The 25,328-nt window shown below is 42.9% G+C and overlaps 1 protein-coding gene across 2 annotated transcripts; it reads right to left on the bottom strand.

Annotated features, from left to right (window-relative positions):
* Window positions 1-6,791: 6,791 nt before the first annotated feature.
* LOC147620930 (alpha,alpha-trehalose-phosphate synthase [UDP-forming] 5-like) lies at window positions 6,792-25,042 on the bottom strand. Of its 2 annotated transcripts, none has more exons than XM_086825204.1 (6): window positions 24,507-25,042; window positions 21,652-23,728; window positions 21,273-21,546; window positions 20,787-21,106; window positions 20,616-20,672; window positions 6,792-7,147 (listed from the first exon to the last, which is right to left on the bottom strand). In XM_086825204.1, the coding sequence occupies exons 2-4, from the start codon at window positions 23,637-23,639 to the stop codon at window positions 20,804-20,806; spliced, it is 2,565 nt and encodes an 854-aa protein (XP_086681330.1). In that variant the 5' UTR covers window positions 23,640-23,728; window positions 24,507-25,042; the 3' UTR covers window positions 6,792-7,147; window positions 20,616-20,672; window positions 20,787-20,803. The 2 variants fall into 2 exon arrangements, with proteins under 2 accessions (XP_086681330.1, XP_086681331.1); XM_086825205.1 differs by lacking the exon at window positions 24,507-25,042 and adding an exon at window positions 24,095-24,283.
* Between the last annotated feature and the right edge of the window lie 286 nt (window positions 25,043-25,328).

Below are 25,328 nucleotides of genomic sequence, written 5' to 3'. Positions count from 1 at the left end.
GTGGCAAGGCAAGGTAGCTCCATGGTGGAGTCCATCAATGCATTGACTTTGTGCTTGACTATTGTTGGTACTAGCCTAGAGGGTGGACGTTCCTGCAACTTTGATGTATAGCAGTAGAATCCCTTGGTGTAAATGGTAACACATTGGCTTGCCAATGATCTCAGCTCAAATCTGAGAGGGATTGCTATACCTTTAAACTTTCTTGCAAAGATCAACTTGCTGGACACTTTTTTCTTACACAGAAACAAGAAAATCAAGAATAGAATGAAGTTTAGGGCAAAGATCACTTACTGATGTAAAGTTTTGTACCAATCTTGCTTAAAACACTTAATTTCTTTACTCTGTGCACTGTTTTCTTAATAATCTTTATGGATTTTCTTCATAATCTCTGCATTAAATGTCACTGTTTCAAGAAACTCTACACAGCTACATAAAACTTTGCACAAACTTAAAGAAACTACAATCTTCAATTTTCTGCATAGAATCTGCAACTGTTATAATAATATGCACCATAACTTTGTTCTACACAATAATCTTCAATTTTTTGCACAGAATCTACAACTGTTATAATAATCTACACCAGAATTCTGTTCTACACAGCAATTTACACTCTGCACAAAAATTAAAAAAGTGCACAGCAATCTTGATGTCTACACAGCAAACTATACTCTGTATAAACTTTCAAATCTGAATATTCTGCACAGTCTGCACCAATCTTTGAAACTGCAACAATGAAATTTTTGCAAAATTGCTTAAGAAACTGAGCTTCTTGTAAATCTGCTCCAAAAACTCCAAGATTTTAAAAAATAGGACAGAAATAGAGGCTTAATGGATTATTAATTAAAACTGTAAGCTCTCTAAACAAGATAATGCAAGAAAATCTCTCAATTTTGGTTGTAAAAATCTCTGTAAACCCTAATTTGAAAATCAAGAAAATTAACATCAAGAAAATCAAGATCAAGAAGATTAAGAAGTTCAAGAATCAAACTGTAAATTGGATTAGGGTTCTGAAAATAGTGTTTAATGCAAATTCAAAAATGATTAACAGAAATCTCTTTGCTAATCCTATCAAACAAGAAATTAGCAAATCTAAAAACTATGTGAAAATCAATTTTGAAAATGATTAATACTAATCACTCCCTAAGCAAGGACCTAAGCCAAGGGCTCTGGTATACCATTGCAAGAAACTAGGATTACTCTGATACCATTGCAACAAACTAGGGTTGGCCTCTCAAACAATGGAATGACAACATGGGTGTAGGTCACCATCCTGGCCACTCAAAGCATGGAGTGACAACATGGGTGTAGGTCACCATCCTAGGGCAATAGCTAAGAAGGCCATGGAAGCTTGGGCATGAGCACCAAGAAGACATGAATGTCTATAGAGTGAATATGATCAAAAAGGGTACAATGTCCATAAGCCCTATGCCTCATATAGGGTACTCTAAAAGTACACATGTAAATGTCCCTAAGCCCAAGTGCCTAGGCCCCATTACCCCATGTGCATGTGCACCCAAACCTACTTCATTACACATCCTTAGTCTAGATATGTTTTTCCCTACATGTCCTCTGGCAAGCTTCAATAAGGTGGCCTTCAGTTCTTCACCTTCAATTCTTTATGGACATCTACTGCCTGCTTCATTTTTGAGGTGCATTATTTTAATGTTGGTGGTATTTGCTGATATTGTTGCATCTCTACCACCCTAGGATTCTTATTCTTGGTGTTATAGTAGTAACACTTGTCAGTGTATGGTTGGCCTTGTTGCAGATGGCACAGAGGGAGTTGGCACACTCACATGACCTTGATTTTTACACTTGGTACAGACATCCATCCTCAGTTTAGATTTGTTTTTCCCTACATGTCCTCTATCAATCTTGGTTGGAGTGGCCTTTGTACACACTCACATTGCACACTTTGTATGGACATCCATCCTCAGTTTAGATTCATTTTTCCCTACATGTCCTCTAGCAAGCTTGGCTAGAGTGGCCTTTAGTTCTTCGTGAACATCCACTTCTTACTTCTTGCTTCTTGCTTTTCTTTTCTTCTAAGGTTTTCGCTCTTCTTCAGTATTTCCAAATCTGAACTGGAGTCCAAGTCAGAAGTGTCTTCTTTGAATTCTCACTTTCCATAACTCTTATCATTTACTACATGAGTGTGCCGCCACTAGGTCTTCTATTACTAATGCAACCTATGGTTCTCTCCCCTTCTCCGCTAACCTTGGAAGACAATATGCCAGATGATGCTTCAGATGGGGTCCCTTCAGGGAGATTCCTTGAAGCAGTTCCCATGAAGTTATCATCAAAATCTATGCATTGAAATCTATGGCACTCTAACATGGCTCAAAGTTTTTATGCTTTTTAGATTATGAGGCATTGTGTAGGGTTGAGTCAACAAGGATTCCTTCTAGAAACCTTTCATCAGAGAATTTTTCAGTGTCAGCACATCAAGAGTGGAGGTATCTCACGATGTTGATGTAGTCTCTGATCGATTCTTTCTCTAACTACTTGACATGATAGGGTTCCATCAGGTTCCCTAGGCGGGAATACCCAACTGTGAATGTGGTCTTCAATGTGTTGAAATCAGCCTAATTGGGAAAGCCTACATCAATGCCCTAGGATCCTGCATGCCATTATAGTTCTATCACTACAACCCACCAAAGGTGGTGGAGTGTTCCATCAAAAAGGCTATGGTGTTCACACCAACCAACCCATAGCCATCGGTACCACTTTGCATAGGATGTGGCATTGACCACATGTACAAGGATTTCCCACTAAGAGCATCCAATCATGGTTCAGCCAAGTATGAGCCTTAATTTACTAAGCATCAGGGATGGGTTGTTATAAACAATTCATCTCCATGTTGTGACTAGAATGCATAATAGGAGGAGAGCCACTGCTCATGAAGCTGGACAGGCTCCAGATCATCCTAGTACTCAAAGGGCACGTAAGCCAGCTCAAGTCCTACTTGTCGACAAAGTTTTAGAATAGGCTAGAGTTTCCCCTAAGATTAGAAGATGAAGAACCAAAAAGATAGGAAAAGGGGAAGAGTGAGTGACAGTTCAAGAGGGATTAGGAGAGGACATGGTTTGCAACATCTCTTCGTTCTCTTCAGAGAAAGAAGTGAATCCCTAGCCCATAAAAGACCTAGAGGAACAAGTCATAGACCCTGGTAACTTGTCTAAGAAGTTGGCAAAGTATCCTAATCTTATTGAGGAAAAAGCAGACTTGAAGAAGCCCAAGAACTAGTAAGAGCATGCCAAGCTCAACTGGAGGTTAAATCTCTAGTGGTCCTCCCCACCATTAGAGAGGATGTTAATGCAAAAACTAGTTTCACCTTGCTCAGGAGAAGACCAAGGAAAGAACCAATCCATCCCATGACCCAAGAAAACTTAAAACAGGGTTTAGGGAATGTGGACAAAAGCTTTGAGGCCATCGCCTCCAAACTCTGGGATGGCAAGCGAAGAGTACCACACTCAAGGGGACCCATACACCATTACCGGCCCCAAACTCTATGTAAGTGATAAAGGACAAACACTTAGAGACATAGCTGGACTCTCTGCCTTCCTTTTCTCCCAAGTGTAAATTTTGATTGTCTCCTTACCCCAAGAAGGCAGTCCAAGCCCATGGTAGAAGAACTTAAAGGATTGGATGGATGGAAAGTTAAAAGCAAGAATAGAAGAACAACTGATTCAAGACTCCTCGGATGAGTCAAAAAATGATGAACCCGCTAAGGTAGAGATCGTTCACCAAGCCTTTCCAAAGGTACCAGTGAATAAGCTAGGCCACTACTTTAAAAGGGATGAGATGAATGCCACCTTCCCTGTGAAATAAAAGGATAGCCAAGTCACCGCCATCTTAGACGGAGAGACTGCGATTAACATTATTACCAAGCAATGCTGGGAGATGTGGGGGAAACCCTCCCTAGACACTACTGGCCTAATAGTCAAGCTCACTGGACGGAGCCACAACAAAACCCATGGGGTTATTTTGTGAAACCCGAGAATTAAAACTTTTGGCCTAAGTTTACACCACTCTTTTATGATAATGAACTTTTCTCAATAGACCTAATTCTTATGATCACATCCTAGGCGAACCCTTTATGAGAGATATCCAAATGGTCCATGATTGGGATGACATGGACCACATCTATGTTTGAAAGAGAAATGAAATCCTCAAAGTAAACATATAAACATAGAAAACTCACCCAATGGTGAGTAGTGGACCTTTGCCAAAGACTCCATAACCACCAATAACACCACTAAGCTAAACATATGATAAACCTGTCACAAAACGTCGGATAAAGAATGTGAAAGTTTGAAGTTTGCCTCACTTTTAAAGCCAAAAAACTCAATACACATTCTAGCAACTTTGGACATCCTCCTAACTAGGAAAGGCACAAGATATGCCACGATGGATGCCAAGGAAATCGCTTTCGTATACATGTTGAGTGCTGCAACAATGTAACGTGTATCAAAATTTGAACGCGATCTCTGTGACCAAGAGGTGGTAGCTTGGGGTCTAAAAAGATAAAAAAGGAATGATCTATAAATTTTCTAGAGAGGGAAAGAATGCCATTGGCTTTGATACGTCAAGGCCATAGACTCCCATGTAGACTTCTGCCCCCATCAATGGTAGAAACAACTTAATCTTTCTGAAATTCCAGTCGGGTTATTGGCCATAAAGAGAGATGACTCCAGAGGATTGACTAAGCTTATAAAACTCTCTCACTCCACAAGATGGGCAAAGAACAAACCCTTAGTCAAAGCTAAAAAATAAGCTGAGTGCACTTTATAAGAGAGCGCTTGTGGTGCGGAAGATCTCAAACAGGTGCTCGAGCATTTTTAGAAGTTAAGATGACAAACTTTCTAATGGAAAAAGGATATTGGGAGTTTATTATAGGTGATAAGGAGCCCGAGTTTCTAGAAGAAAATCTAGCTCTACTACTATAAGTACAATCCTTTGAGGCATAAGACGGCCAACAAGGTTATGTATTGGCTCTCTATTAGTGTATCTGATTCTATGATTGCTCATATACAAGATACAATGAAACCTAAAAATGCATTGGATACCTTGGTTAAACTACATAGGACAAGTACCAAGGCTAGAAAGATATAGTTAAAGCAAGAGAGCTGCATAAAGAAGATATAGTTAAAGCAAGAGAGCTGCATAATGTGTAAAGATATAAGATACTTGTAGATGCCCTATGCTCTATTGGAGCACCAATTGATAATGCCAATGAATGAGCTTAGAAAAGATTACGAACAGTTTTCGACATTTATTAAAACTCGAGAAAAAAACTTATATAGCCCTTTTGATTAGTGAGAAGATGAATGTCTAAAGTAAATCATCCTTCAGCAATATGCAAGAGAGCAAGCCTTCTACTTCAACACAAGTAGAGATACAAATAGATCTTTATCTAAAGACCAAGGTGCAGACCTATACGAATACATAAATCATGGATAATAACTTGATTCTCAATCGCAATTATATAAAAGAGGCCACTCTAGAGACATAGAAAGCCAAAGAGACAAATGTGAATAGCAAAGAAATCCGAGTGAAAATAGCATAAAGTACTATCACTATGAAAACAACATAGTGAAAACATCATAGAATACTGCTAAAAGAGACCACTCTAGAGGCATGGAGAGCCAAAGAGGCCAATGTGGATAGAAAAGAAATCAGAGTGAAAATAGCATAAAGTACTATTACTTTGGAAAACGAAGACATATAACAGAAGAATATTGTAAAAAGTAAAATGATAATAAAAAATAAAAAGTTGTAACAAAGAAACTATGTATCTTCAATTAAATAGGTTGAAGATAAAAGAGAGAAACTATTTGTAATATAGCATATGCGTAGTTCTACAAGTGTCACATGCATCTAACCACAACACTAATCATAGTGAGTGATTTAAAGAATTGAGAGATTTAAAAAAACCAAGTTATGCAAAAATTAGTGATGATACATGAGGACACCTTATCACACATGTTGATAAAGTTCTTTTGTCTATGCAAGGTTTTTTTTTTAAAGTACCTTGCTGATGTGCATGACAAAGAACTTGATTTCTGTAGGACAAATGATTGAGCAAGGCCTGCAAGTAAATGTTGATGTGCTTCATGTGCCAAACATAATAAAGAACCTAGCTTCTACTCAACAAATGATTGAGCAAGGTTTGCACGTGAGATTCAATCCTCTTAACATGGAGGACTTTAATAACTAGTGCCGCTTAGTTACAAAGGGAAACATTGGCTCCAATGTTTGAAATAGTACATATGTAATTGTAAACATTCATATTTAGCATAAACGCATTGGACATGTTAATACTCAATAGTTGAAGAACATGCATGCCCAAAGTATAATTGTAACAAGTTTACCGAAGTTCAAAGTGGATGGAATGATAGAGACTATAGAATATGTGAAGCGTGCCAATTAGGAAAGCAAGCTAAGCATGCATTTCCTCATGATAAGCACATAAGTTAAAACCCTTTGGATGTGGTGCATTCTGACTAACAAAGCACATCACAACATACCCTTGCACCAACGGGATGTCAATGCCAAAGCTTGCTCCATCATTTTTGGCGAAAACACTTACAACAATGCACAAGCATTGTTACATTGGAAAAATATTCTAGCCTCCATAAAAGTAGTGCATGCACGTGAAAACTTACAGGTACATACACTCGCAAGGGAGCTTCCATAGAGGCACAATTCTCAAAAGCACATCAAGGACATGGGTGCTTCTTACCCAATGTAATTAGCACAAGGATACCATGCAAGAAACAGAATAAGTATGTTCTTTCAAAAACTGATTGCTTTATATAATACAGAAAATCGCTTATTTGTCCTCGATTTCCTGCACCCTCCTTAGAAGGATTAAAAATTGACTTCAACCAGTCCTACAAGCTACTAAGACTTTGGGCAAAGGAATATTCACCCCATATCTTCTATGCCATATAATTTGGTATTATCTATACAAGAAAACACCTTGCACAGTATCAAAATTGACCAAAAGTGAGGTTTATGAACACAAATGGTTATTATCCTTCATGACATGGCCTTGAACCAGACCAGGTTCATCAGGACCATTCTCAAGTCTTTCATCAGCCCAGCTACGCACACATATCATTAATTCTGTCGGGAAGTGTAGCTGCAAAACAAGGCAATGCAAAACTTGAGCACTTGATGCATACTAAATTACATGTTACATCTCCATTCCTGTCCGAAAAGATCATTGAATGCTGCAGCATGTACCCATAGATAGACCAAGGTAGTTTCCCAAAATTTTGTTTACAGAGTTTCAGACCTTCGCCTTCATCATGCATAGCATAGATAGACTACATGCCAGAACATCTCCCTTAGGGAAGTGGAAATGTATCATAAAAAAGGAAGATTGCTCCGAAAAAGTGCATCAGCGGTCAGTGCAGATGCATTTATGACAGTGTGGACACAGTGCATCAACTATGCACTTTTTTACAATGGGGGTGGGTATGCATCATGGACACGGAAGATGACCAGAAATGTGCAATGGCCAGTGGAGTTGCATTTATGACAGTGTGGGTGTTTAGGGGCAGCATTTTCTTATTGATGGATTGGAAATGCGTTATGAACAGCTAAGATTACCCCAAAATGTGATGATCAACACATACGAGTTGGTAAGGGTTTCAAGTATGTTGAAAGAGGTGCCGAGTTCAATCCTGCTTGCTGCGGCTGATTGCATCACTGTAAAAGTGTGCGGGTGTAGGCCGCACGCGGGTGTGTCCGTATACCACTTTAAAAAAAAGATTACCCCAAAAAGTGTGATGGACAATGGAGATGCATTGATGACAATGTGGGCACTTGTGTGGACGCCCTTAAGGACTTTAAGTGGAAATGCAATGTGGGCACTGCATGAACACCCTCATGGATTTTAAAGGCTTCTTCTTGATGGGCTGTTGAAATGCGTTGTGAACAGTCAAGATTGCCCGGACGTGTGTCATTGTCGCGGCATGCCCTAATCAGGTTGCACATGGACATGACTTTCATCTGCAGAGGTTTGAGGGCAAGTATGGCCAAGTTTGGCAGCATTTTGGGCACCCACACAAGGAGTGCAGGCGTCCATGGTCAAGGACACTGGACAGCATATGGTTTATTGTATGTAGTCGTACACCATAGCAACTAGCTGGCCAGCCAACCAGCACAATTGGCTATGCCATCGCATGCCCAAAAACAAGGGGCTTTTCTTTTTGGGCTAGATAGCCAAATCCGATGGGATGTGTTGTGCTTCAAGCCTTAGACCTTCAACAATGCATTTGAGCTTGCTAAAAACATTGAAATGGAACATAACCAAGAAAACCAGCCTCAAGGAGCTAAGGCACACAATAACTCCTAGGGTCAGAATTCGGCGGCCTCCGGCTCCGAGAACCAAGACAACAAACCCAAACTAACTCTTAATCAGAAGGCCAAGGAAGGCAAGACTGGTGGCAAGCTCACCCAGGCTGAGGAAGCCCAGTATCAGCGCAAAAGTCGATATTTATGGTGCCACGACATACGGCACGCGTCAAAGGTGTCCCAAGTGGTGGTGGCTCAGCCAGCGGCTGCCCTGCCCCAGACCCAGACTCCCCAGCCTTACCAGCTAGTAGGAGATCCTCCAGAGGAAAAAGCGAGCATCAAATGTGCTGTTCAACGGTACAGCAGAAGGCCGCCTGATTTGCTACCTTCAGGGGTGCTCTGCACGAAGTCTTGGTCAGCTGAAAACCAGCCCACAGGTCATTCCGTTCTCATTCAGCAATAAAGAAGATACACCACTGCGGTATGGGACCTTCAGAGGTTTGGGACCCAATCCAGTGTACTCTCTCTGTCTCTCTCTCTCATCACTCTCTCATGTGTAATTTCTGATTTGTCAAATGCTGAGTACTGCTCTAACCAAGTACAAGAATCCTACTCCAAGCTTCTGCATGTAACAGTTAATTAAGTCAGCTTCCAAAGTCGTGTTACATTGGTATCACATCATCAAGCTCTCCTTGTAATAGGTGATTCTGAGGCATTTTTGCATTGGGGTTCGTAAACAGCAAGTTGCACTAGGGTTTGTGCATTTTTCTGCCACTTGGTCTCGCACATCTTGCATTAGGGTTTGCGCTAGGGTTTCTTGCAACCAAGTCTTGCACGTATTTTGCATGCAGAGAGTGTGTGAGACATAAGATCTTTTTCTTGACATATCCAATACCCAGATGGAGATCTTTCAAGACGTGATGGAGAGGTATGGACTGGACTTTTGCGAGCACTATTGCCAAGCAAAACAACAAGCCCAAATCAAGGGATAGCCTATCGACGTCTTGGAGAAGATAGCTAACCATTTGGCAGCTACTATTGGCAATTACAGAGTGGAGTTCAGCAAGGGTTGAGACAGCCCGGGCTTCTGAAAGACAGTCTCAGAGGGACCAACAGAGGTACAGATGCCAGAGTTTACACCGGAGTCAAACCTAATTCCCGAAGGCCAGCATGTATTTGGGAGCTTCAGGTGTGTCTTCAGATTTAGTATGGAGGAGGATGAGATCAATGTGGCAGCAGATCCAGAGGAAATAATAATGGAGGCAGAGCAAAAGAGTTTGGAGCAGAGCCTACAATTGGTGACACAGAGGGAGATGTGCTTTCAGCTTCCTCAAATTTGTCAGTTGAGACAGCAATTTTCTATGAGTTGCAGCTGCAGCTTGTGATGACCAATGCGACGGTTGGTAGGTTTCTTTTTGAGCAGTCGTGTGATCAACAGGCAGGTGACAGCCTCCAGGAGGCCATCATCTGGGAGTGTATGATCCCATTGGGAGTGGAGCAAAGGTGCATCATGTGCCCCAATTCTCCAAGTTTAGCAAAAGGGGATGTCGCATGCATGTCCTAATTGGGTTGCACATTTGGGCACCCGGACAAAGGAGTGCTAGGCACAATGAGGACGGCACATGGTCCATTGGATGTAGTCGTGGACCATACCAAGTGGCCAAACAACCAACCAGCACATTAGATGCCTATCCAAGGGCAGGTCAAGGGTCATAATCACTATCTTGTGAGCAGAGGCCACAGTGCTTGTTCCCCAGGCAGAAGACATGGCTTCCATGGTCATCAGTGCTGCATCTTCCATGCTGCATTTCCTAATGCTCTAGTGAAGTACAGTACATCAGATTAGGGTATCCACTATGGTAGGCCTGGCAAAGCATACAGCACAGATCTCAGTTTGGATCTGTCTTCACTGTATATGTTCATGTTTTGGCAATATGCAGTAGATTAGGTCACCTTGCTCTTGTCTTTCTGTATTTGCAATTAAGTGATTAGGTCTTGTAATTAGCATTTCTTAATCAGCATTAATCAGGTCAACTTCCACATTCATGTTATAGCCATAGGCAGTGGGACATGCATTTATAACACACAGGGCATTCCAAGTGTCTAAACAAACTTTGGGACTTTTCACACCTTTATGTGGCGGTCAAAATGCATCATGAAAGGGTAAAATTGCCCGGAAATGTGCAATGGGCGGTAGTGGTACATTTATGACAGTGGGCACTCCAATTGTGTAGACACCATTTTTGTCATGTGCACAGTGCGTATCTACCGTGTGCTATACGCATGCAAGACTAGTTTTGAGGCTTGGGGAAGCTTGGAACTAGGCAGGCTGATTGACGAGCTGAGTTAGGGATATACGAACGGGCGGGCACCCAAGTATGGACGGGCGGGCGGCCAAGTGTGGACGCCTGATGACCGGCCAAGAGCCTATAAAAGGGTGGCCAAGGTTAGTTATTATATAATAGAGAGTCTCGCGAGTTTGTGAGAGCTCTATGGTCTTGGAGCCTGGACCTAGTGCAGACGTGCACCTGCTTTATGCAGCCGAGGCCGGCAGCAATCTCGAGGCCCTCGAGTGCAGCTTCGTGGCGGTATGGGACGTCACGAGGAGGAGATTGGTCGGTACGTCAACCTAGTTAGCTCAGCTCATGGCTCGGTGGGGACAGCCAAGACTGTGGGCTCGCCCACGGCTGTCATGGTTGGGAGGTGAGTCAAGCCTGCACCCCCTTTGTTGTTTGTTGTTCGTTTGTTTGCAGGATTCGAGTTTCGAACCAAGATCGATCACGAGGGGATCCGTGGGGATTTGACAGTGGTATCAGAGCATACCTCGTGAACGAGCAAGTCGGTAGGTAGAGAAGATGAGGTCGAAGTATGGTATGTGTTAAAAAACTTGCTGTTTTTTCTGTGCATACTGCAGTTTTCAGAATTTGTATGTGTTTTTTCTTCATCAAAGAAACCCATGTTGATGATGGGAGATGGTAGTTTTAATAGGGTTGATTGCTTTGCAAAGAAGAGGCCTTGCGTGCAGTCGCATGACCTGCAGGGAGAGAAATTGAAAAAAAAAAAGAGAGAGAAAAAGCACGTTGCTTTCGTTGCTTTCGTTGAGCGCATGAGAGAGAGAGCGAGAGAAGAGCTGGCGGGGTTTTGTAGACGTGGCAGCACGCAGGCAAGTTGCAGGCGGGCGGGTGCGTCACTTGGCGGACTGGGCCTGTAGGGCAGTTGGGCGGCCAAGCCTGCCAAGCCAGGCGGCTTGCGCAGCCACCCCAGGCCGGCCAGGCCTGCGTAGCCAGGCAGCCAGGCCTACGCAACCTAGCGCACCGGCCAGGCCAGGCCACGCACAGTCGGCGCCCAGGCCACGCACAGCAGGATGGCGACTAGTCAGCAGCAGCCGACGGCAGGCGCAGGATGGCGACTAGTCAGCAGCCAACGGCAGGCGTGGAGGCGTCGGAAAGGAAAAAGCCGGCAGCATGGCGACGTCAGCTCACCGCCGTCAGGCTAATCCAGGAGGGAAGCGAAAAAAAAAAAACGCGAGTAAAGCATTACGTTTTTTTTTAGTGCTTTCGTTTTTGTTTTTTTAGGGGAGTTTAAATTTTTTTTTTTTAAAGGTTTAAAAGTCCTCCCTTTTCTAAGGTTTCCAAGGTTTTTATTTTTTTTAAGTCAAGAGAATATATATATCCATATATATATATATATATATATATATTAAAATATATATATATATATATATATTTATTCACAAAAAAAAACACAAAAGCTAAAGCAAAAGCTAAGCATAGCTTTTCGAGATTTTTTGGCTTTTGGGAAACCTTTATAAACCCCCTCACGTGGGCTTCTTGCCACACATCTCTCGAGTTCTCAAGTTCTCCAGTTTTCAAGCTCTCAAGCTCTCGAGTTCGTTCGCACTTTCATTGTGCAAAGATCGAATTTTCTCTCCGCGTACCCTCTTCACGATGTCGACCCAAGAATCAGAGTTGGAGCCCCTCGTGGAACGCGAAGGCTTGCCGGCTACGGAAGGCACTGATGCCGATCTTTTTGACGAGTTTGTGTCAAAATCAGATTTCCAAGAGTTCAAAGTAGCTCTCGAAGCTTCTTCGGCGGAACGTCAGAAACAAATCGCAGCCCAGATGCAGGCTTTGCAGAACTCCATCGCTCTCTTGACCAGTACCCTCTCTACTTTCTCGGGAATGGATCTGCTTTAGGCCCCAATATTACTCCGGAACCATTCGGGGGCGAGCAAAAGCAGAGAACCAAGGAGATCGTGGACACTTCGGACCAACCTTCGAAGAATACAAGTTCGACACCAGCGAAGAAAAAACGACTCCTTGGGGCTTTGAAGCTCAAGAAGGAAGGACGTTGTTTTATCTGTGAAGAAAAAGGACACATGCGTAATGAGTGCCCGAAGAAAAAGGGTACCAAGTCAAACACAGGACCCAAGCCAAAGGCAGCTAACCAGTTGTCTTTGACAGGTACGTCAATTACTGTACTTTCTCGCTCTAGTACTTGTTCTGATTGTCTGTTCAATTCTAAAGTATTTGGCATGCATGATCTTCTCCGAGTTTATGGAGAAGTGAATGGCCATAAAATTCACATTCTTTTAGACCCTGGCAGTTCGCATAACTTTGTTAACTACAAACTTGTGCAGAAATTGAGTCTTGATACGACACTCAGCGACCATACCTATGAGGTACGTCTACCTGCGGGCAGACAAGTTTGGGATCGCAAGGTCGAGATGCTTCCAATCCAGATTCACGACTACAAAGACAGTCTGGAATGCTATGTTATGCATCTGGAAAATGTAGACTTGTTATTAGGGATTGAGTGGTTTAAGACTCTTGACGTCCAGATAGATTGGTCTAGTCATATTTTTTCTTTTCAGCATAGGAACACCAAGTACTCTATTTTAGGTGATTGTATTCATCTCTCTCAGGGACCTCTTGTAAATACAATTGATTTTGGAAATATAATGAATTCTTCTTTGTACACCGCTTTCCATTGTGTCTTGATTCCACTTTCTTCTTTTCTCATCCCTTCCTTGGATGTGAATGAATTAAGTGTGTTTGAAAGCAAAGAATTACAGAAGATACTTGATTCGTTTCAAGATGTATTTCCTAAGGAATTGCCATCGGGTTTACCACCTGAACGGGCAGTAGATCATCGTATTGACTTGATCCCTGGTGCTCATCCTGTGAGTATTCCACCTTATAGGATGAGCCAAGCTGAGGAAGATGAGTTGGCTAAACAACTCGAAGATTATTTGAGGATGGGCCAGATCTGTCCAAGTAAATCACCTTGGGGTGCACCTGTGTTGCTTAGAAGAAAGAAGGACAATACTTGGAGAATGTGTATAGATTACAAAAGATTGAACAAGCTGACAATTAAGAACCGTTATCCTCTCCCTAGATCAGATGACCTAATTGACCGGTTAGCAGGAGCGAAATATTTCACGAAGATAGATTTGCGTACTGGCTACCACCAGATACGTATTCATGAAAGGCATGTCGAAAGAACCGCCTTTCGGACTAGATATGGCCATTACGAGTTTCTCGTATTACCTTTTGGGTTAACCAATGCTCCAGCCACTTTCCAGCAAATGATGAACGATCTTTTTCGTGAACATTTGGGAAAATTTGTGGTGGTGTTCCTGGATGATATTTTGATATATAGCCGTACTCTTGAGGATCATGTCAGACACCTCACGATTGTCTTATCTATTTTGAGACAGAATCGACTTTATGACCGACATCATTTACTTGGGACACAAGATCACTAGAGATGGATTGAGCATTGACTATGACCGAGTTCAGAAGGTTTTGGACTGGCCTATACCGCGAACAGTGAAACAACTTCGTTCTTTTCTCGGTTTTGTAGTTTTTCTTAGGAAATCTGTACGGGAGTACTCTCAGCTCACACTACCGATGACCGACTTATTGAAAGGTCGTGGACGTAAGTCCAATCAGCCTATCACTTGGAATAACGATTTGGATATGGCCTTCAGACTTTTGAAAGATAAAGTCAAGGAAGCACCTATCTTAGCATTGCCTGATCCTAGTCGGCCTTATGTTCTTGAAACTGATGCCAGTGACTATGCTATCGGGGCTGCTTTATTTCAAGATGGTAGACCGGTTGCTTTTGAAAGTAAAAAGCTAGACGACACTCAATCTCGTTGGCCAACCCTTGAGAAGGAGCTTTATGCTGTGATTCATGCTCTCAAGGTTTGGAGACATTATTTATATGGCTCCAAGTTTGTGGTATTGACTGATCATCAGTCAATCAAGTATGTGTGTGATGCGGATGATTTGAGAGGCAGGAAAGCTCGTTGGGCAGAGTTAATGCAAGATTTTGATTTTGAGATCCGTTATCGGAAAGGATCCATGAATAATATTGCAGATGCGCTTAGTCGGATTAGAGAGGTGAATACTTTGTCGTTCACCGAGATTTCTACTGACTTATTTCAGTCATTGAGAGGGCTTTGCAGGACTGATAGTTATTTTGGTCCATTTTGGCAGAAGATCCAGGACGGGAGCTCATTGATTGACCAAGACTCGGTGACTGAGCAGTCTACCATTCAGGCTGCAGGAGGTCAGTGGATGATTCGGAATGGTTTACTATTCCGTAATGACAAAATTTGTGTACCACAGATCCCGGACATTAGGTCCAAGATTCTGAGGGAGTGTCACGACGCCCCTTCTGCTGGACACCCTGGGGTACACAGGACACTATCATTAGTGAAACACACTTTTTATTGGCCGAAGATGAAAGGGTATGTAGAAGATTATGTTCTCAAGTGTCAGATTTGTCAGGCAAATAAAGCTGAACGCTTTAGACAGGCTGGGTTGTTGCATCCTTTGCAAATCCCAGGTAATAAGTGGGAAAGTATTTCCATGGATTTTATTACCGGATTGCCAAGAACACATCAAGGCCACGATTCTATTTGGGTTGTGGTAGATCGCTTGACAAAAATGGCTAGATTTTTACCGACCCGAAAGAATATTACAGCTACGCAATTAGCTCGGCAGTTTATCGAGCAATTGTTTAGACTGTACGGGTTACCGCAAGACATAGTCAGTGATAGGGACTCTAAGTTTACGAGTGACTTTTGGAAACTTGTTTTCGAGAAGTTGGAAACAACTTTGAATTTGAGTTCCTCAGATCATCCTCAATCTGATGGCCAGACTGAAAGAGTGAATCAGATTTTGGAGGATATGCTTCGAGCATATGTATCCAAAAGACAAAGTTCATGGGAGGATTATCTTCCTATGTTAGAATTTGCTTATAACAGTACTAAGCATACGAGTACAGGGTTTAGTCCTTTCATGCTTATGTATGGTTTTCAACCTAGATCACCTGTTACAGTAGGATTCTCAGGACTTCAACATGATGCAGCACGTAATTTTTTGCAAGATATGCAGGAAATGTTACAGGTTGCAAAGGAATCTATTAGAAGTGCTCAAGACCGAGACAGGTTTTATTCTAATAGACATCGTTCACCTAGAGAGTTCTCTGAAGGAACGATGGTGTATTTGCGAGTTCCGAAAGATTCCGAGACTTTACGGACAGGTAGATCTCCGAAATTATCCCCTAGATACTGTGGACTATTTCGTGTTACACGACGGATTGGTTCAGTTGCATATGAATTGGATTTGCCTTCTCATGTGAAAGTTCATCCTATATTTCATGTCAGTAAACTTAAGGAAGTACTGGGTGGAGCAGATCAGTTAGTTACTCCTCAAGAAATTATAGATGTCCAGGACATGACATTTGTTCCACACGAACCTGAAAAGATTCTTGGATTTCGTGAACGAAGATTGCGTCATACGCTTATCACGGAATACAAGATCAAGTGGAAGGATCGTGTTGAGGAGGACGCTACATGGGAGACACTGACTTCTCTTCAGAGAGATTACCCTGGCTTTTTAGTGAGCTTAGGAGTGAGCTCTTAGAGGAAGGGGAGTATGTCATGTGCACAGTGCGTATCTACCGTGTGCTATACGCATGCAAGACTAGTTTCGAGGCTTGGGGAAGCTTGGAACTAGGCAGGCTGATTGACGAGCTGAGTTAGGGATATACTAACGGGCGGGCACCCAAGTATGGACGGGCGGGCACCCAAGTGTGGACGCCCGATGACCGGCCAAGAGCCTATAAAAGGGTGGCCAAGGTTAGTTATTATATAATAGAGAGTCTCGCGAGTTTGTGAGAGCTCTATGGTCTTGGAGCCTGGATCTAGTGCAGACGTGCACCTGCTTTATGCAGCCGAGGCCGGTAGCAATCTCGAGGCCCTCGAGGGCAGCTTCGTGGCGGTATGGGACGTCACGAGGAGGAGATTGGTCGGTACGTCAACCTAGTTAGCTCAGCTCGTGGCTCGGTGGGGACAGCCAAGACTGTGGGCTCGCCCACGGCTGTCATGGTTGGGAGGTGAGTCAGGCCTGCACCCCCTTTGTTGTTTGTTGTTCGTTTGTTTGCAGGATTTGAGTTTCGAACCAAGATCGATCACGAGGGGATCCGTGGGAATTTGACAATTTTACCTGCTGAGACATCAGTCCTTACATCATTGGAGCCAAAAAGCGGGTGCAGATTCAAGCTGCTTACATGTAAAGGTACACGTGTTAAGTGGGGGGCCATCCAGGCCGCCATCAAGGATGGACGCACAATGCCCGTCAGGGCCTAAATTTGACGGCTGTTTTTCCTGTCAAGGGCCATTTTGCCTGTCAAAAAAGGTAGTTGAAAAAAATTCCTGTCAAACGACAAGCCCGAGAAAAAAATTTGCCTGTCACCTCGACAAGCTATTCCAAATACTGCCAGTCAATTGAAATTTGACATGCTTAGTAATTATTACTAAATTTCCAATGGCCATGTGTGGGCACTGAATGATGCATTTATGGCAATTAAGTTTGGTTGTTCCAGCAAGTACTGCTGCATGTGAGTGCGGATTTTCTCGCCAAAATTTCATCAAAAGTACCTCAAGATCTGGCTTACGACTAGACACTTTGGATGCTTTGATGTTTCTATCTATTGATGCACGTGGGAGTTCTTTGATTGACTGGGATGATGTGTTTGATATTTGGGGTAAAGCAAAAAAGAGGAGAGCTATGCCATTAGAGTGATTTTTGGATTGCACAACTTTGATGATTGTGCAAATTTTCAGTCTTTTGTCCGAGGTTTATTGTGATCTAGTGGTTTTTTATTTGATATCTTTTGATGATTAGGGATTTTGCACTGGCAAGATATGCATGAATGTGATTTTAAAGAGAGCCGGTCCGTAGGTTATTCTCTATTTTATGTGTCTTCTTTTTATGGTATCTGTGTTGATATAAATTTACCATTTGACAAGAACTTTTTTTGTTGAAACCTGTCAAGCGAAAGGCGGGAAAAAAATTGCCTGTCATAAAAAATTTCATAGGCACCCGTCAAATTTAGGCCCTGATGCCCGTCCATGACACCCATGGGAGATGTTGAGAGATGTAATCGCAATGTTGTGTGTATGTGGAAAATTGCACCCTAGAGATACAAGATATTGTGGTAAGATAAGAATGTCACATGTGATATTGTATGGTGTGTGAGTGTTGCCCAAAAAGAGTGGAAAAGGGAGTGCCACATGGATGATGATGTGTAAAGTGGGATAAGGCTAGAAGACCTATATCATTGTATGGTTCATTGTGAATGCAATAGAATAGAGTTGTATTGAGTGTACAATCTCTCTCTCTCTCTCTCTCTCTCTCTCTCTCTCTCGTCATGGAGTTTTAGTGTGATATAACCCACCTTAAGTTTTACACTTAATCTTGTGTCTATCACCATGATCAATCCCATTTTAGGATTGTTAACATGGTATCAAAACTTGGGTGGGATCTTGGTCATGGTGAATATTTATGTATAGATTTCTTGGTTATGAACTTATGTGCTTATTTGATTAAGCATTATTTTCAGTTTATTATGAAAAAAAAAAAAAGCACACTCATTGTTATTAGTGTTGCATTTGGAGAGCGATTATGCCCATGGAGATTTGGAGATTATGGTGCTGCCCAAAGAAGCTGAAAATGGAGATTTCAGCAAGTATGAAGGCTATGGAGTCTTCGGTGTCAACAAGAAATCTGCCAAGAAGTTTGTGGAGGTAATTTGTGAAGTTTTGCCTCAATGTTTTTGGTTATTGAGCATGGGAGAATGCTCGTGGAGGTGCATGCTTGTCAAGTTGATGGCAAGTGAGATGGACTCAATGGAGTTCACATGTGTGTGTATCAAGATGAGGATGCACATGTGTTTGCTCATAGAAAATGAGTGAGAATGGTGGAAGTCGTGGAAACTTTCACATGTGAATGCACCTATGGTTTATCATAGGGAGAAACTCAAAGAAAGCACCCTTGAAGATTTCCGCAGGAAAGGTAGACACATGCATATGGGTCGCGCTCAATATGATAGCCATGATCGTGGTCATTGTGAACCTCATTCAAGAGGTTTGAGGAGGCAAAAGCATTGGAAAATGAAGGAGCTGCATTATCAAGAATTACAGCAAAAGAGAACTCCAAATTAAAGGCTTTGACAGGTAACCACAGAGATCTAGAGCTCAAATGGAAGCTCATTAAGAAACATTTTGATGCTCTACATGGACACTTGGGTGAAGAACCGGCAAAGCGCCAACACCGTCAAAGGCTAAGCAATTATCAAGCGAAGAAGCATAGCTTAGGAGTCTTCATAGAAGATGATCTTAACCTCAAGTCGGAGGTTTATGAAAGCATATGTGGCAGAAGCAACATGAAAGGGTCGTGAGGAGCTCAAATGATGGCGTGAAGTTGATAGTTATCAAGTATACAGAACTCTTGGTAATGGGTTCAATCAAGAGAGAAACAGAACCTAGTCTGTGATTGTGATAAGTTCACAAAAGTAGAAAGTATACGGTGATGCAGAATTGCAGTAAGAAGAAGAGATCATAGAGAAAAAGAATCTGCCAATTTTCGGCTTGCAAAATATGAGCGGCTAAAATATTGGAAGGACAGAGGACAAAACAGGCTCTGGAACCTGAGAGTTTTTCACTGCTATGACAGTGCAAGATTGTTGCAATACCCGGCTGTGGCAGACAATCCGAGAAGCGGCCAAGTAGCAGATTGGAAGCTTTTGGCTATAGCAGGTAATAGCACAAGAAATAGACCAAGAGAACCTAACCATGGAGAGAAAGACTTGAAGCCTTAGCTATGGCGGATAGCTACAACAGAGAATCGAACCAGAAGAAAAGTCGAGAGGAAGGATGAAGAAGACGACTTTGTGTGAAGTGGGTCCAAAGCAGCAGACTAACGTAAAGCATTCGATGCTCATAAAAACACCCAGCAAAGACTACAGTGCAGCAAGCAAAAATTTATTTTCTTAAAGTTCTAAAAGACTTTGTAATTTTTATTCTCATCCACAGTTGATAATGGGTAACCGTACCCGAGCATGCGTGCTCAAAACAAGAAATTTCTTAATCATCCATCGGTATAAGGGGTACCCTGTCCGAGCTCACCGAGAAGCTCAAAATGGTTGCTATGATGTGTGCATGAGCGATGCACATGTGAGGTGCATGCGTATGGGTTGGTTCCCACCCGAACATTTATGTTCAAATTGGACTCAATGGTTCCACTGTGAGCGAGTCGGCTCAAAATGGATTCGGTGTCTACGATGATAGACACGCGCACACATGTTCGTTTGATGGACACTCCAATGTATCATAGAGGGAGAGTGTTGAGAGGTAACGATTGCAGTTACGCAATGCTACATTGATATGGGTGATGGGTGAGTTGTGGAACACCTCAATTAAGAGGGAGTGTTCAGAGATATAATCGCAGTGTTGTGTGTATGTGGGAAAGCACCCTAGAGGTGTAAGATATTGTGGTAAAATAAGAATACCACATGTGATATTGTATAGTGTGTGTGAGTATTAACCAAAAGAGTGGAAAAAGGAGTGCCACATGGATGATGAAGTGGAATAAGGGTAGAAGCCCTGTATCATTGTATGGTTCATTGTGAATGCAATAGAATAGAGTTGTGTTGAGTGTGCAATCTCTCTCTCTCTCTAGTCATGGAGTTTTTAGTGTGGTATAACCCACCTTAAGTTTTACGCTTAATCTTGTGTCTATCACCATGATCAATCCCATTTTAGGACTGTTAACAGGAGAGCAATAAGATTTGTGTAACTAGCCTCAGCCTTCTTGTCTCTATGCCTCTTCCAACTGCCAACCACAAACCCTGTCCGCCCAAATGGCCTCTTTAGCCTCCTAGCTCTTATCAATGGACAAACCGAGAGTTGAGGTAATATGGAAGCAGTTTTAAGGAAAGGAAATTAACTTTACCCAAAAATGGTAAGCTTTATTCAATGTCTTCTTCACCATCCTCCATCCTTTAGTTTGCTGCATCAGGTAAAACGCAAAGTTCATATAGAAACACACAGCACTTCATACCAAAAAGTTATGACTTCAGACCAACATGATGGATAAGTTTTTGGAGGATATAAAAACCCTGACCTGCATGGCCCTTCAATCTAATACTGCTGACACACTTTTCCCTGTACAGGATCAGACGTCGTGGCAAGCCCCGCCAAGAGTCTCAAGACTTCCATTGTGTCATCTAGAAAGTATTTTGCCTTGCTAGGTTTTCGCCCAACTGTGCAAGCAAAGATTTCAGCGCTTGGAACATGGGGAGGCAGAGCCATGGCTGTCTCAATAGTCTCAAACATGTCCTCGTCTGACCTGTCATCTCCAACGCACAATACAAAATCTGGTGGCAATTTGCGATCTGCTAGCGATGACAGAAGCTGCTCTACAACCACACCTTTGCTGACCCCCTAAAAGGAAAAAAAAAGAAAAGAAAAGACAAACATGAATTTCCAATACCAATTGAGTGAGCCTGTCACTTGAAAAGACACATACATGATCATTTACGAGCTGATTACACCAGCGGGCAGGGATTTAAGTATAACCAGCCTAATTGCACAAAAAAGATTCCCATACCTGTGGTTTTACTTCAATGATTTGCTGTCCACTCTTCACAGAGACAGGTTCATTTGCAAGGACACTTTCAAGATGATCTAAAAGCTCCTTGGCTTGCCAAGTGCCGAAGTCGGGATCTGCATCTTGATAGTGCCACACCAAGGCACTCTCCTTGGCCTCAATAAAAGACCCATCAGTGCTTTCCCTGTAAAGATTCATCACAGGAGCTACAACTTCTTTCCAGCTAAAATCCATGACTGACACAGGTGTTTCCCATGGCGAATCCCGACACCACCTGCATTCAACCAGCCGATAAGAAAACCAAGTGAACACCATTGCTTAGTCATGTGCATGACACAAATTACCAGACCATGTAGAAAAGAAGAGAAGTTGCTAGTACCTGCTGTAGAATCCATGCTCAGCTGCTATACCAAGCTTCTCACAAGATGAAAACCATTCACTCAGAGGCTGCCGGCCCCTTCCACTAATAATAAACACCGTGTTCTTTGGATCCTGACATAAACTGTTTACTACAGCCAGTACTTCCTGGCTAGGAGTCTTGTTTACGGAGGTTTGAGGCATCATAGTACCATCATAATCTAGAAGAATTGCCCGGCTGGTTGCATTCTTATATGCGGTAACAATATGTTCATCAAGAAGCAGCTTCTGAAAGTGAGGGTCAAGAACTACCACTCTAAAGGTAAGTCCAAAGCCTAGCCCATAGCAAAGCCATTTTGAATGGTCACGGCATGACCTCTCCAAGTCACCCACGCAGCTCTGAGCCCAGTAAGCAACATCATGGGTGCTGATATACCTGTAATGCTTCTCATGCCGCATCTGCCTCTCTGGTTCTGGCATGGTTATGGCCAAGTTCATAGCCTCAGCAACTGCTTCTATATTCCATGGATTGACCCTTATGGCCCCACTTAGGGATGGAGAACAACCTATAAACTCTGATACTATAAGCATACTCTTCTTGGCAACACCCACTGACAGCCCAAGACTAGCATCAAGCTTCGGAGTGCCCTGTCTGCAGACTATGTATTCGTATGGGATGAGATTCATACCATCTCTAACTGCTGTAACAATACAGCACTCTGCAATGTTGTAGTAAGCAATCCTTTCATACAAGGGCACATGCCTCTCCTCAATCAGTAGCACAGGCTTGTAATCCTTGGATCCAAACTCCTCATTTATCCTTGCCACAGCAGACTCCGCCTCCAATTGGGCTTCCTTGACATCTTTCCCCCGTCCTCTTGCCGGATTCACAATCTGAACCAGTACAACTTTGCCTATCCACTTAGAATGTTGGCTTAGCAGCCGCTCCATGGCTAATAGTTTCAAGTTAATGCCCTTGAATATATCCATGTCATCCACACCCAACAACACAGTCTTTCCTTGGAACTCGGCTCTCAGCTCTGATATTCTCCATTCGGTGTCAACAAGCTTAAGGCCGTCCTCCAGTTGACCCATATGCACACCTACAGGCATTATCTTGATCCCCACTGTTCTCCCATAGTAATCTATCCCAATGTAGCCTCGTTTGGATTCATACTCCAAGCCAAGCATCCGACTGCAGCAAGAGAGGAAATGGCGGGCATAATCAAAGGTGTGGAAACCAATAAGATCAGCATTCAGAAGACCCCTTAGAATCTCTTCTCTCACAGGAAGTGTGCGGTATATTTCAGATGATGGGAAGGGGCTATGAAGGAAGAAGCCTAACTTTATTTTATTGAACTTATTTCTAAGAAAGGTTGGCAAAACCATGAGATGGTAATCATGCACCCATACAAAGTCATCATCAGGACTGATGACCTCCATAACCTTGTCAGCAAACACACGGTTAGCCGTCACATATGCTTGCCACAATGACCTGTCGAAGCGCCCGCCATGATCTGGTGTGAGCGGCAGCATGTAGTGAAAGAACGGCCACAATTGCTGCTTGCAAAAGCCCAGGTAGAACCTATCCCTCACATGTGTGGGCAAGAAAGCCGGTACACACTTGAAGCTTTCGAGCAAAGCTGCTGATACATCATCTTGTTCACATGCATCAACATCCACATTAAGGCAACCAATATATATGACCTCCATATCTTCTGGTAGCCCATCCTTCAGCTGCAATAGTAGGGAATCTCTATCCCAGCTAAAAGACCACCCTCGGTTGTCTGGCCTTCGAAAAGCCTTGAGGGGTAAGAAATGTGCTACAATGATTATGCGATCTTGTGCAATAGAAGAAGGTATGTCAGAGGCAACACTGTTTGTGTTCTCCTCCTCCCGAGTCTCGCCACATATGCCTGGAGATGAAGAGATACGAGCAAACCGCTTCTGTGGAGGAAAAGGAAGACCTCCAGTGAGGTCTAAAAGGTTAGCGTATGATCTCGAAACCATTATTCTGGATTGCTGCTCCTAAGTGCTGCTGATGGTTTCAGAAGATGTGTAGAAGGTGCTCCCTCTATATGACAACAGGGCAGAAGATCCTGCATCTCAAAAGCAAGCAGGCAATCAGTGCCAGGCCTCAAAATTGGAAGGGTGCAATGGGTCCGGCCATTTATTTCCGAGAGATTTCTATATTATGCAATGATAGACAACAATTCATCTGGTAGCCGAGTTACAGCTAGGGCTTGAACTAGGCCATCATGGAGCAGAGTCCAACTACACTGCGCGCCTGTGGGGGCAGGTTTGATCCTTCTGAGATGTTTAACCCTTGATATGGGCTTCAATTTTTATCCTTTCTAAAATTTCAATAAAACAATTACTTATAAAAATTGATCCTTTTGAAACCCTTGAAAAGAACAGCTCAGTTTAATTCCCAACAAAGGAAAACAACAAAATAATAGAATTACCCTTGGAGCTGGGAAGTCCCTCAAATGTCACGCTTCAGATTAGGGTTTTCAAAGTCTAAAAAGCTCTAAAGCTAGCTGAGGGTTTAAATCCACCCACAAAACAAAAGAAAACAAAAAAACCTTTTTCGGCAGGGGTTGGAGCCTTGATAATAAAAATACAGAGAAGGGTCTGAGTAAAGGTTAGGGCAGACAGTGCAGGAGAGGGGGGCCAAAGAGGCAAATATGAAGAGCAAACAGAGAAGAATCTTGGGAGCCCAACACAAGAAGACAAGCATATGCTTTATACTAAACCACAGGAAAAAAGTGACAACCAAAAATCAAAGAAAGAAGAAAAGCACCAAAAAGCAAGCCTTCAGCATTGCTGCTTTTTCTGCCTTCATAAAAGCAAAATGCCCAAGGAAAGGATCTTTACCTTAAGGGGGAAAAGCAAATGCATGCCCCACCAAACACCTCCGTCAAACAACCTTCAGCCTTTATCCATTCTACAGGGGACCATCATGACATGTATGAGGGCATATATACCGCCATAATGGTGATGAATGGATGATGATGATGATGATCGCCCAATTTCGCCATCGCCAGCTGTGACCTCTCACAGCACCCGATTCGCACGAAGGACAAATTCCCCTCTTTGGTATCTACACTATTTCGCCTGGTGGACTCTTTGGAAAGAGGTCCCGTGTGACCCCAGGCTTTGGTGGGCCTGCTTTTCTCTCTCTCTCCCCTGAGCCCTCTCTCTCGCGGCAACTTGCAAGCTGTGGGCCTGTCCCTCACGCGAGCGGCCGCAGGACAGGGGTCAAATAGTGCCCACTGTCCACCTGAAAATTCAAAACGCCCACCGTGCCCGTTTCACAAAGGCAGGACGGACCAGCCAGGACAACCTTGTTCGGGGAAAGACCCTGACTTCCCACCATGGGAAAATATATTTTTGGAAAAATTGGAGGCGGCATTTTCCCTTGAGATGATGAGACGGGTTTTTCAAAAGTTGAGCAAGCGCTAGGATAAAGAGAGCCTGTATTTTCTCGAACCCATGCCCCATATAGAGAGAGAGAGAGAGAGAGAGAGAGGTACTAATGTCCATAGAATGCAACACGAGGGCATATACGACCAACGGTGGGACTTGAACTCAGTAGAGAGAGAGAGAGAGAGAGAGCTATGGTATACAATCGGCCATTGAAGCTCCACTATCTCAACTCCCCCAAAATTGGAAGAGTTGATATTTTTATTTTTTGGG

This window comes from Cibotium barometz, chromosome 31, assembly GCF_041138505.1.
Source record: "Cibotium barometz isolate CiBa-2024 chromosome 31, ASM4113850v1, whole genome shotgun sequence".
NCBI lineage: Eukaryota > Viridiplantae > Streptophyta > Polypodiopsida > Cyatheales > Cibotiaceae > Cibotium > Cibotium barometz.
The sequence above is the reverse complement of the archived record's forward strand: the minus strand, read 5'-3'. Positions and strand labels throughout refer to the sequence as shown.

Bases quoted from the DNA above. Each gene is read 5' to 3' on its own strand.
- LOC147620930 (XM_086825204.1), bottom strand. From the start codon at position 23,639: ATGGTTTCGAGATCATACGCTAACCTTTTAGACCTCACTGGAGGTCTT. The intron at 21,547-21,651 runs GTACTAGCAACT...GGTTGAATGCAG, and splicing joins GAGCATGGATTCTACAGCAG to GTGGTGTCGGGATTCGCCAT. The intron at 21,107-21,272 runs GTATGGGAATCT...TTTTCCTTTTAG, and splicing joins TCATTGAAGTAAAACCACAG to GGGGTCAGCAAAGGTGTGGT.